This window comes from Triticum dicoccoides, chromosome 7A (genome assembly GCF_002162155.2).
Source record: "Triticum dicoccoides isolate Atlit2015 ecotype Zavitan chromosome 7A, WEW_v2.0, whole genome shotgun sequence".
In the NCBI taxonomy this organism is placed as follows: domain Eukaryota; kingdom Viridiplantae; phylum Streptophyta; class Magnoliopsida; order Poales; family Poaceae; genus Triticum; species Triticum dicoccoides.
In genome coordinates, this window is record NC_041392.1 from 570,268,139 (window position 1) to 570,280,741 (window position 12,603).

A 12,603-nucleotide genomic window follows, 5' to 3' on the forward strand; every position below is an offset into this window, starting at 1 on the left:
CACATGGTGGGCGTCAATGCCAATGTGAGAAAGGGCCTCGCATTTGTCGTCATGTTGGTTTCATGGGAGATTTGGAACGAGCGGAACGCGAGAGTGTTTAGAAATGTGTCCTCCATGCCATATGTAATCACATCTAGAATTAAGACCGAAGCCAGGCTTTGGGGGTTGGCGGGGGCCAAACATTTGAGTTCTCTTATGCCGCGAGAGTAGACTTTCGAATTGAGGCCGTCCATGGACGGTCGGTCATGTATTTCAAAACTCTTCTTAATTAATGAGATAAGGCAAAGCTTTTGCCTTCGTTTCGAAAAAAAAATTATTTTTGTAGTTGCCGTCTGACCCTTCTTGGATGACCAATAGTCCAGTCACTCGAAAATGGGTAAATCACCAACCAAAAAATAAAATAAAATGGGTAAACCATCACCTGATTTGCTGCTTGCCCTGTAATACAAACACAGTTTTTTTTTACATAGTACAGACGCAGACACAGATACAAACACACATACACTCCCCATTATGCATGCACACACACATACACCATACCCGTGAGCACCTTCGAGAGACTGAGCCGACACAACATTTTGAGATTGACGAAGTCGTCAAACGTCTTCGTATTCAATGGGAACGTCTCCTTTCACTGAACGCATATCATCGAAAGGACTGAAATAAATTCAAAAAAATACGAGCACCAATGTCTAAGTCTATGACTTGAACTCTAGTGGTTTGGAGATGGATACCACTGTCCTCAACCATCCAATCACAAATTGTTTCGCAAACAAAATGTGTTTGACTATCTATTGTAAAATAAATGTGTTTGACTCTACATGGCCTCCAACACACGTTTTTTCTATTTGTGATTCTTGCTTATCTTATGTGTTGAAATGGTAAAAAGATCATCCCTCCATGGTAAACTTTAGTGTTGTCCTGACTCTTGGGTCAAAAAATAGACAGAGTTTGATCAAATTTATGGAAAAGTATATCAAAATATATAGTAAAACATGGTTTATGTTGAATATAGTAATATTGACTCATTTTTGTAAATATTGATAATTTTACTATATATTTGGTCAAAGTTAACAAAGTTTGATTTTTATTGCAATGAAAAAAGTTTGACTTAATACAAAGCTAGTATGCACTATTTTCTAACATGGGAATTACTGCATAATAAAAAAAAGATAGTTGCAGTTATGTAACCCTTACACGTTCAATCCACGTTCTTTCACATGTATTAGTGGTTAAAGTTTTGAAACATTGACTTTGGTATGTTTTTTTGCTCCCAAGTTAGCATTACCAAACATTTGGCTAACCAATATTTTGGTCAAGCTTTTTTGTTTGCACAAGATTTAGCCGACATTGGCTAAAAAAATGAACTAGAGTTGCCAAATAGTCATATGCAAGCCATCATATTAACAATCATACAAGCAGGCATGCAAATTTTGGTCATGGGCAGAAAAATTGGTAGGGTATGTATTGACTACCATCCAAAACACCACAGCAAATTATGTCATAGTATATCTCTAGGCAGATGGAGTACATCTTACATTTGCAGTTGGTCATGTCGTGAGAGTTATTGCCTATGTCGTGAGAGTTATTGCCTAAAATGTTACGTACTTTGCTACTTACAATTTCAAGTACTATCTTCATATAAAAAAATTCATGATGTTTTGGACATGCACTCAGACAAACTTTGAAATCCTTAACTACCAATACCATTTTAATTAACCATACCAAAAATTCATAATCACGTGTATATATTTGTCTCAAAAAATTTAGAATACTATATTTTCTTGGGTTTTACACACATACTAATAGAAACTAATGCTCAAAATTACATCATGAAGAATGCGTCAATGCCCAAAGACGGGACTTGTTTGTGATATGAATGGAGTACTAAAATCGTGAAGAAGTACAAAATATATACTCCACAACTACAAATATATATATAAAACCATGCTTAAAAGCACATGGCATTTAGGATATGAGAGTCTAGGACAAGCCACCATGCTAGGTAGACCCGACAATACATGCCAACACCTTTTCATTAGTTACTCTCAACGCGTGCGATCAAAATGTCAGATTGGATACAATTCTGGTGACCATAATAGTAGTTTTGTGGATACCTATGAAAGCCTTGGCATTAGCCCAAATTTTCGAAAGAAACATGATTCCTTAGGCCTGCCCACTCCAGTGATTATATCTGTAAATTGATGTCATGGTTGGTCCAAAACACTCTTAATTTTCTGTATCTACAGAATAATTCACACAATATGAAAGTTTTGAATGAATTACATCACATGGCGTGAAAAGGTTGTTTGTAGCGTCGCCACCGGACAATAGAAGAATGTATGCATACAATGGCTTTTGCAGCGGGGAAGTGTCACTCACACTGCTCTTACAATGGGGATCGCCATTGTTGTTTGGTTGCTCGCGGCAGAAGAGGCTTGCAATGACTCCAGTCTTGTTTGAAGGTTTTATCCACCAATTACGAACTACGTCTAGATGTCGATCCGTTGCACGAGCATGCAGTAGCACGTGGCTTTTGTGAAATCTTTTGAATCCTCTCGATGAAATCCGCAACCGGCTCGGAATCATATTGGAAATCTATGCAAGTGAAAAAAAACTACTTTGGACTCTTATGTTGCATCGAAATCCATGAAAAAATATATGACACTAAACATTTATGTGGGAGCAATGTTCGGCCGACATGAATGTTAGCTTTTCGTTTTCCTGACCTTCATTCAATCAAATCAAACAAACAAAAAAGAAATCAGCGGAAAGAAAGAAAAAATCACCCAAAACCAGGAAGGCAACACTAAAATCCATTAAAACGGCCAGCTTGAATCATCAACCACTCCCACACCGAAAACGGGCAGGTCTCCCGCTGTGATAAAAACGGGTACAAGTGGACAACGGTGCCACCAACTGCCCTCATCACCCTCACCCTCACACGGCCACCGAGGACGGACGGAACGAGCTCCGTCGCGTCGCACGCAACACCAAACGCCCTACCCGGCCCCACCTGTCACTCACCCCGCATTTACTACCGCCACCTCGCCCTCCCCATCCGCCCCCGTTCGAATATTCCACGCACGGCCGCGGTACGCCGATGACGGGCGGGGCCCGCCCGGCCCGGCCCCACGGCCCAGAAAGGCGTTACACTTGAATTTTCTCTCCCCGTACGAGCGAGCGAGGGGAGATCTCACTTTCACCATCGCGCCAGCGTGCCCTTTTTACGTTCCGCCCCCTGGCGGGCCGGGGAGTTCACAGTCGCCTCCCTCGCTTGCCTCTCCCGGCTGTTACCCGAGGGGCGAGGAGAGAGAAACACGACGCCATTTTCTCTCTCCCCCTCGCTCCTCCTCCCCCTCTTCGTCCCCACATTTCCGCCTTCGCGACGAGGGCGACGACCCGCCCCCCCTCCCCCCTCCCCCTCGCCCGCGCGCGCCGGTGCGGCCGCCGTGTTCGGGCCTGGGCCAGCTAGCGAGCTAGGCCCCAAACCCTAACCCTAGCCCGAGCGGTCCTCCGCCTCCGGCAGGCCGAGGCGGGGGCCCGGCCATGGGGCAGTGCTACGGCAAGGGCGCGTCCGCGCACGGCGCCGCCGGGGAGGACGACTTCGGGGTCGTGGCGGAGACGCACTCGCCGCCCCCGGCCAACGGCGCGCCGCAGACGCCGCCGCCGCGGCAGCCCACGCCGGTCGCCGCGGCCGGGACCCCGCGGCGCCGCAAGTCCGGATCGACCACGCCCGTGCACCAGACGCCCGGGGTCGCCTGGCCCAGCCCGTACCCCGCGGGGGGCACCAGCCCGCTGCCGGCCGGGGTGTCGCCCTCCCCCGCCAGGTCCACGCCCAGGCGCTTCTTCAAGCGCCCCTTCCCGCCGCCCTCGCCGGCCAAGCACATCAAGGCCACGCTCGCCAAGAGGCTGGGCGGAGGGAAGCCCAAGGAGGGGCCGATACCGGAGGAAGGCGCGGTTGCGGCCGGAGCCGGCGCCGGAGCCGTCGCGGATGGGGCGGAAGCGGAAAGGCCATTGGACAAGACGTTCGGATTCGGGAAAAACTTCGGGGCCAAATACGAGCTCGGGAAGGAGGTGGGGAGGGGCCATTTCGGGCACACCTGCTCGGCCGTCGTGAAGAAGGGCGAGTACAAGGGCCAGACCGTCGCCGTCAAGATCATCTCCAAAGCTAAGGTGAGGGAACTGTGGTGGTATGCTGGTTTAAAGCTTCAACTATGGGATTTTAAAATTTTCAAATGTAAGCCATTTCCGTTGCCGTAACCGCCATGCATTTCGCGCCATTGCATAGCTAGTAAGGGAAATATATGGTGCTTGTTGATGATCTCAATGATCGAGATTGAACGACACGAGCACTGTGGATTTAGGATCACTCTTAGATTTGTCACTGAATCTTGGTGCAAACGGGGAAATGGGAAATTTACGTAGTTGTCTAATTGATGTGGTTATAGGCTCACGTACAATTTATAGACTAAAACTAATGCTTCACGTTTTTCTGTTGGGCTGAGGATTTTGACTCTTAGAAAGTTAGATTGTACCAGAGAAATTAGATATTATACCATAACATGGTTAATTCTTACTACTAAAAATTTCTACAGTGTTCTTCCCATGTAGGAGTATGTAGTTAGATTTGGGATGGTTGAAGATTGTTTATATTTAATTGTTTCTTCGTGGTATGAATTAAGGTTTTTGATGGTTTAAGGTGGGTTTCAATTCTAGCTGAAAATTATCTGAATCTTAATTCAATATAATGTGGATGCACGTAGAAACTTTAGGCGTTAGGCTAGTACAGTGTTCTTGGTGGCCTACCCTATTCTTGCTAACGATAAATGATATTCTAACAAATCAGCAGTACATGTCCTAAGTCCTAACCTACCTTGCCACCTCTTCTTTTTGTTTATAGTTAATTAATAAAAAAAAGGACAGACCCAGTGTTAGAAGCTCCCACACCAGGTGGGGTCTTGGGAAGGATTATACGAGGGAAGCCTTACCCCGGCACAATGCAATGCAGAGAGGCCGCATCGAACCCAGAACCTCTTGGCACAAGTGGGGAGTACTTCACCACTGCGCCAGGCCTGTCCTTCGTTTATAGTTAATTAATGCCTGTAGATTTTGAGGTGGATTTTGCAACACTCTCCGGGAAAGCTGATAATGATATTATTGTACTAGTTCCAGTAGTCAGTCATCTGAAGAATACAAGAGCTGCCGTTACAACCCTGTTGGTATTGTTAGTTTTGATCACAGAGTTGGAAATATCAGGCCCATTTGCCATTTGCAATCAGCAGGATAGATGTCTATCAAGTGAAGAAAGATCCAAGGAGGCTGCGAGGTTAAAGTTTATTAGGCGAAAAGACACTGGAGGGTGGCATTGCTCAATTGAACAGTATCAGAAAGAGTGATCTATGTTGTCCTGTAGGTGGCATCAACTGTCAGGGACTTCATAGAGCAGGCATGGCATACCGATGATCTGAATCCTGGATTGATCCAATCGCTAGAAAAATAAAAGATGGTTAACATATCTTCTTAGAACATCAGGGATGTTGTTAGCCAATGCCTAATTGTTTGGTGGTTTTTATTGGTCTGCTCGTGGGATCAGAATGTACTGTTGTGCACTGGTGGGCTGCTTTACTTTTAGACTTCTAGATTTAGGCGATGCATTCATGTTTTCAGAAAACACATGTTGATATTTAATACATTCTGTACGTTTGCTGGGCAAACAATGATGTTTGGTAAACATGGCCCGACTGGCAGACCGTGTTGTACTCCAATAGCTGGCATCTTCTTATACTAACTTATTAGGATTTTGCAGTGGGACTGGAGGCGTTGGTGTAAGCCGCGATAATTAATCCTATTATTAATTGGGCCACCCATGTTTAACAGAGCTCTGACTTGCCTAAAAAAATCATTCTCTCAAGCTCCTGCTACTAACCATATCAGTTTCCAAAGGCGAAAAAGACATCACAGGACATCATTTGTTCATAGGCAGCTTTACTTTGTGCGGGGCAATACTCTTGTAATTTCACATCAAATAATTGTGTGAAATAGCAATGAATTAAACTGTAGCATAGTTAATGATGTGAGCTCTGGTGTTCCATTGATCCATGCTTTGTCCAGTTTCTAAAAATAATTATAAAGGTGTTTTTGAGAAATGACAGTTTTATTATACAATCAAATATTGTATGCAAATTTGTAGACAGCAAATGCTGAGGGCAGTAAGTAGCACAATTTGGAAATAAATCTGACTGTACTGATGGTTGATTTATTCCCTCTCGTTTTATGACTATATGCAACGATGCATGTAGCCTTTCGAAAATGCCACCTGTAAATCTCGTACAGTCACTAGCACTTTTGGAAAAATAATCGCAGATATTCTTAATAGTAGAAGACAACTATGCAACTGAAAAAAGTATTTCTGGGTCAGCTCCTCATTTGGATAGCACTACTTAATAAATTAAGCAATTTGCTTTTGTGTTTGACAGATGACAACAGCCATTTCCATTGAAGATGTTCGTAGGGAAGTGAAGATTTTGAAAGCTCTATCAGGTCACAACAATCTTGTCAAATTCTATGATGCATGTGAGGATGCCCTCAATGTCTACATTGTCATGGAGTATGTTTTTATGTCCTTTTTATATGCCATTTTAATTGCTTATAATTTGTCCTCCTTTAATACATAAGACATTTCAGATTCTTCTCACATGTCTGAAAAACACTTTCTCGTGCCTCTACTTAATAACTATTTTATCTATCTTTGGATGTACTATCATTATTAATAAGCATTATTTACGGCATCTTTTGTAACGTGTGCCAGGCAGTATTTTTCTCATCTTGTTACCTTTTTAACAGATTATGTGAGGGTGGAGAATTGCTAGACAGAATATTAGCCAGGTACTTTTTGCAATTTCTTCATCCACTGCAAACTAGCAATATCTCTTAGTAATACTTACCAAGGATGCAAACTTGAACTTTTGAAGAGGTGGGAGATACACAGAAGAAGATGCTAAAGCGATCGTTGTACAGATTTTGAGTGTAGTGGCCTTTTGTCATCTTCAGGGAGTAGTCCATCGTGATTTGAAGCCAGAGGTACCCTTTGAAGTCTTAAAAAACTATTTTCTGTGTATTTTATGGATTCCTTCTCTGCTATCTTATCCCATTGCACTCTATTGTTCTTTCTTCCAAGGGACATTTATCATGTCTATAGCCTCCAAATCCTGTAAAATAATCAACCGCCTCTAATGACATAGTTATTTTCATTTGGACAGAACTTCCTTTTCACAACAAGAGATGAAAATGCGCCCATGAAGTTGATTGATTTTGGTCTCTCTGATTTCATCAGACCAGGTATAGTAAACTGATTTTCATCTTTATACGCACTAAAATGTGCTACAAGCTTATTAAAGGGATCGTCACCTTGATCAAGCAAATCCCATTTTCTGTTCTATTTGTTTCCTTTTTATTGGATATCTCTCTTCCTGCTTAACTGCTTATTGTAAAAAGAAAGTGCACATGAAGCAACTTAGCAAAGAAACACTGGGCGTGATCTGTTGTGCTACTTTGGCCGTTTTGCTTGAATGATTCGACATCCCTACCATGGTAAACATCAGTACATCTTTTAGTATATTACGAACTATGACCTGGTGTTTCTTATGAAGCCAAAAATTCCCATCCATTGGAACTCGACAGTCAACTTGTCATATGGCATATCCAGAAAACTAATGTTCTTCAATAAGTGAAGCTACTCTATTCAGAGCTCACTGTGTGAGTAACCCTCGTAGTGCAACTTTACCATCAATTTTAAATCGCTTCCTTGTAAAATGCTTCGATTAAAACTGGCATTCATCACATTGCAGTCACATAGGATCTGCCTCCAGCTAATGTGCGCAAAAATGCTGAATTTTACTTAGGTTAAGATGAACTCTCTTCAGGAACTGACACTCTATTTTGTCAAACCAACATTCTTATTTCCCCACTCACCACATTGTACGTTGTAGTTACATTTGTGTGATTTCTATGTGGCAGCCAGACATCACAAGACAATATGCTAAAATTGAAATAATTGCAGAAGTCTTTTTAAGGAACATCATAGATTTAGAGGATGGTCTCTTTAGCTTACATTTTTTATGTCAGCTTTCTACCATCTCACAGGATAAATAAACAAGATTCTCATCTCCATCTGTTCACATCCTTTCCGCCTTATATTTATCTATATTCTAAGATGAGTATCTTGATTTTGATGGAATGTTTTAGTTAAAGTATCTTGACTGCGATTGAAACGAACAGTATGATCGCGCAGATATAATGTCCTTTTTACCTTTGTCTGTGTATTTCGACTCGCGGAACTGGTTTGCATCGCCATTTTGATCTCATAACTTGTCTGTTAATTAGTTAAACTGTTAACTGAAAAAGAGATCATGTTGATAATTTAGTAAAAATAAGACTTAGTGTCTTGCAGTAATAAAGATAGTAACTCAACGATCGTGTCAAGAAAATGGTACATTGTCATATGCTGCAGCTTGATGATTGGCCTGAAATATTAACAATAAAATGAAAAATGATTATCTCGATCTGATCTTTTACGTGCGACTTGTGCATGGTTTTGAGTTATATGAACACATTTGGTTATTGGCCATATTGTGGTCGCTACCTCCAATCTGCATATGATAATACAATTCACCTAACGCTTATAGCTTGACATAGCTGTTGCCCTGTTGATGTTCCAGCGTGAACCTCTTTCATGTTTTGATACGTGCTAGCATATACTCCCTCCGTTCCAAATTACTCGTCGCGGAAATGGATGTATCTAGAACTAAAATACATCTAGATACATCCATACTTGCGACAAATAATTCGGAACGGAGGGAGTATATTTCAGGAAACAGTGCTTGGAATGAACTTTGTGCTATTTTCCACCTAAATGCTGCTACATATTTATTTAGCTTACCAGATACTCTTTCGTGTTATATAATGCAGATGAAAGGCTCAATGATATTGTTGGAAGTGCATACTATGTTGCTCCAGAGGTTCTACACAGATCATACAGTATGGAAGCAGACATTTGGAGTATAGGTGTCATAACATACATTCTGCTCTGTGGTAGTCGGCCATTTTGGGCACGGACAGAATCTGGAATCTTCCGATCTGTATTGAGAGCTGATCCCAACCTTGATGATTCACCATGGCCTTCAGTGTCAGCTGAAGCTAAGGATTTTGTGAAAAGATTTCTTAACAAGGATTACCGCAAAAGAATGACAGCTGTCCAGGCATTGAGTAAGTTGGGAATTGCTTATTAAATATTATTGTGTGATGTCACAGTACTCATTTTGTGTTTTCTTTGTAAAGCCTTTTTTGGTAGACTATTTTATGAAAAATTAACCATATGTATAGTATTGATACCGAGACCGTAATACAAACATATTCCGTCTTTTTCTGCAGCTCACCCTTGGTTGCGGGATGACCAAAGACAGATTCCGCTGGATATTCTTGTCTACAGATTAATTAAGCAATACCTTCGTGCCACTCCTCTTAAACGTTTGGCGCTAAAGGTACACCATTGATTCCCATGACATTATGTTTGTTTCCAAGCGTTCTTTTGATGTTTTATCGATCTTACTGATAGTGATGCGCTAAATGTGCATGGGTGGGGTAGACCATCTTTGTCCAAGCAGGATCTCACTTATGTGCGTCAGTGTCCAATGCGAATCTCTTTCCTGTTTTGACATATGCTTACTAAGCCTTTTGCCAATACAATGAGTTTTATTTTCCATTTACTATTTAGGATTGCATGCTTGTTCTTATGGGGTGTTTTGAATGATACTTTTATTCGTCATGGTATTGCTTAGACATTTTCTTCCAGTCTTCCCCATGTAACTCTTTTATACGAGTTTGTACCAGAGTTGTGATGTAACTTGGACCATAAGCAGAACATTTGCTCTTATTGACAATCAGAAGGTTCTAACAGTTAGCTCTTTACCTCAGGCATTATCCAAGGCTTTAAAGGATGACGAACTCTTATATCTTAGGCTACAGTTTGATCTACTTGAACCTAGAGATGGAGTCGTGTCACTTGACAACTTTCGGACGGTGAGATGCTCTTACTGATTACTCGCTGTGTTTATTTTTGTTAGACATACACATTTGAAATTCAAACGTTGCAATCGTTTACCATCACTGTAACAATATGGTTTAGTGATACATGAGTGATGGTGTTTCTAGATTTTTATCTGATTACTTCAGTGCGATGTGTTGCACTTATTTACATGTCGTAATAGAAATTATCATTCAGAGTTCAATTCTAAGAAAACTTTCTTGGTGCTTGTGAAAACCATGAGTGGATGTATTTAATAAGGATGAAGAAATGTGGATAACTTATATTGGCGTCTGATGAAATGACATGATAAATTATCTCCATGTATATACTTATCACAACCTTTTAATCATAGTGTTTCATGGTCTTATCCAGGCTTTAACGCGGTATCTAACTGATGCAATGAAGGAATCAAGAATTCTTGAGTTTTTGCATGCGGTAAGGGTCTTTATTTACTGGCCATAAGCAATGGATGGTTTCCTCTTTGGTTACTTTGGCGCTGTTACTAATATCATAATAATCTGGTGCCTGTGTTGAAAACTTTGAATTAAGACATGCCAAATTATCATAGAACATAGTTGTCCAACTAACATAATTGGTGCTTCTATAGAGGGTTAATTTGTTTTTTACCACATTTGAATTTATTACCTTCTTATCTAGTTATGCACTGTATTATATTGCAAACAAAAAAAACTTGTACTGTATTTTGGAGTTTGACAGCAAGGGGAGTTTTTGATCATCCTATCTGGGGTGGGTGTCAATTAATGGTTTCCCTTTGAAATCTTACACATGTAGACACAGTTTGCCTTTTTAATACTGTTAACCATAATTTTAGCATACTTTGATTAATTTTGCTGGATAGCTTATGCAGCCGCCCAGTCAACATATCTGTTTCACTATTCATATTACTGGACAAATTCCATTTTTAAATACAATGTCGAAAGCCATGCGTTGATACCTGATGTAGTTGTTTCTGGTTGAGCTTCTTTTCAAAATCTTATTTTGTTTTCCTGTTATAACATTGTGTAATTAGTAGTCCAAGTTGCTGACCTCGTTCTTGTTTCTCTCAGTTGGAACCACTTGCATACAGGAGTATGGATTTCGAAGAATTCTGTGCGGCGGCTATAAGCCCTTACCAGCTTGAGGCCCTGGACAGATGGGAGGAGATTGCTGGAACAGCTTTCCAGCACTTTGAACAGGAGGGCAACCGGGTCATATCAGTCGAGGAGTTGGCACAGGTAAGCAGAATGACAGTAATTTTAACAGCATTTGTCTCAGTCGGGCTTGGGAGCATAGGATAGACTTTAGGTTCTCGCACCACACAATAGCTAACCTGGCCTCCCCATTTGTATGCAGGAACTAAATCTTGCTCCGACTCATTATTCCATCGTGCAAGATTGGATCAGAAAAACAGATGGCAAGCTAAACTTTCTTGGGTTTACCAAATTTTTACATGGTGTTACAATACGGGGGGCAAACACAAGACGGCATTAAGTAAACCATGCGAAAAAAAAGAGATGTATCTGGTTATAATTTTACCGCTGCTCATTATATGGCTCTGATTTTGTTGTTGCCCCCCACCCCACCCTGCTTCTTCTGTCTTGTGGTTAATGATCATTCTTCTTCTTTTTGTGATGTTGTTGGTTGTTGTCACCATAGCTCTTGTAGAGAGAATACATGTAAAAATCTTTTGTAATGAAGGCGATCGGATGGTTTGTTCGAGAAATATAGTGTTCAAACGTTTTCCCAAGCCCCCACATCCCTTGCCGTCTGGTATCAATGCATCGATGCAGCTGATCGTAATGCTCAGCTTAATACTTCCTTCGACCTGAATTACTTGTTGTAGAAATGGATAGAAACAGATGTATCAGAACTAAAATACGTTTAGATACATCCATTTTTGCGACAAGTAATTCGGGATGAAGAGAGTAACATTTTAAGATGCAATGTCCAAAAATGCACTGCTCCTTGGGAAGAACGTTGTCTCAGCTTTCAGGCCCGTTCTCTCACGTGCTCCATCTTCCTTTCCGCTGCACCATCCAGAAGCTTCTGAACCTCTATTTTCCCTCTGAATTTCCGTTGTGTCGATATAGTGGAGGAGGTCAGCCCCGTATACTGCACGGCGTGGCATCATTGACCATGTGCACCACTCGAAGCTGCAAACTTCGTGTGCTGTCTCTCGCCGTCTAGCTGCAGTTCCCCCTGAGTGGAGAAAATTCGCTGTGTCATTGCCAATTGCAGCGGCGGCCTCTATCAAATCGCGACGCGGCGCTGTAGCTGAAACCGATCTGAATTAATCTTTTTTTTTTTGCAGCTGGATGTTGAACAGCAGGTCAGCGACATGCACGTGTAGGCGAGGGGATCATTTGTGATACCAGTTACAGACTTGTACTTGTCTCTGTAATGACACTGTTTCATTGGTTGATTTCAGTGCCATGACAAGGAGATGGCACTCAGAAAGAGAGAGGTGATGATGAAAGGGAAAACCGCCGGTGAAAGCAAGCAAGAGATCATTCTTT

General features: G+C 41.7%; 1 protein-coding gene across 1 annotated transcript; it reads left to right on the forward strand.

Moving 5' to 3' along the window:
• The first annotated feature begins 3,466 nt into the window (after positions 1 to 3,466).
• Positions 3,467 to 11,841, forward strand: LOC119328950 (CDPK-related kinase 3-like). Its single transcript, XM_037601938.1, has 11 exons — positions 3,467 to 4,176; positions 6,480 to 6,610; positions 6,847 to 6,888; positions 6,975 to 7,083; positions 7,263 to 7,341; positions 8,971 to 9,267; positions 9,433 to 9,542; positions 9,976 to 10,080; positions 10,460 to 10,522; positions 11,155 to 11,322; positions 11,441 to 11,841. Exons 1-11 carry the CDS (start codon positions 3,550 to 3,552, stop codon positions 11,576 to 11,578), a joined length of 1,869 nt encoding a protein of 622 aa, XP_037457835.1. The 5' UTR covers positions 3,467 to 3,549; the 3' UTR covers positions 11,579 to 11,841.
• Positions 11,842 to 12,603: the final 762 nt, after the last annotated feature.

Coding starts and splice junctions, on each gene's coding strand:
- LOC119328950 (XM_037601938.1), top strand. CDS start 3,550: ATGGGGCAGTGCTACGGCAAGGGCGCGTCCGCGCACGGCGCCGCCGGG. Junction 6,611..6,846: donor AATGTCTACATTGTCATGGA/GTATGTTTTTAT, acceptor CCTTTTTAACAG/ATTATGTGAGGGTGGAGAAT. Junction 7,084..7,262: donor ATCGTGATTTGAAGCCAGAG/GTACCCTTTGAA, acceptor TCATTTGGACAG/AACTTCCTTTTCACAACAAG.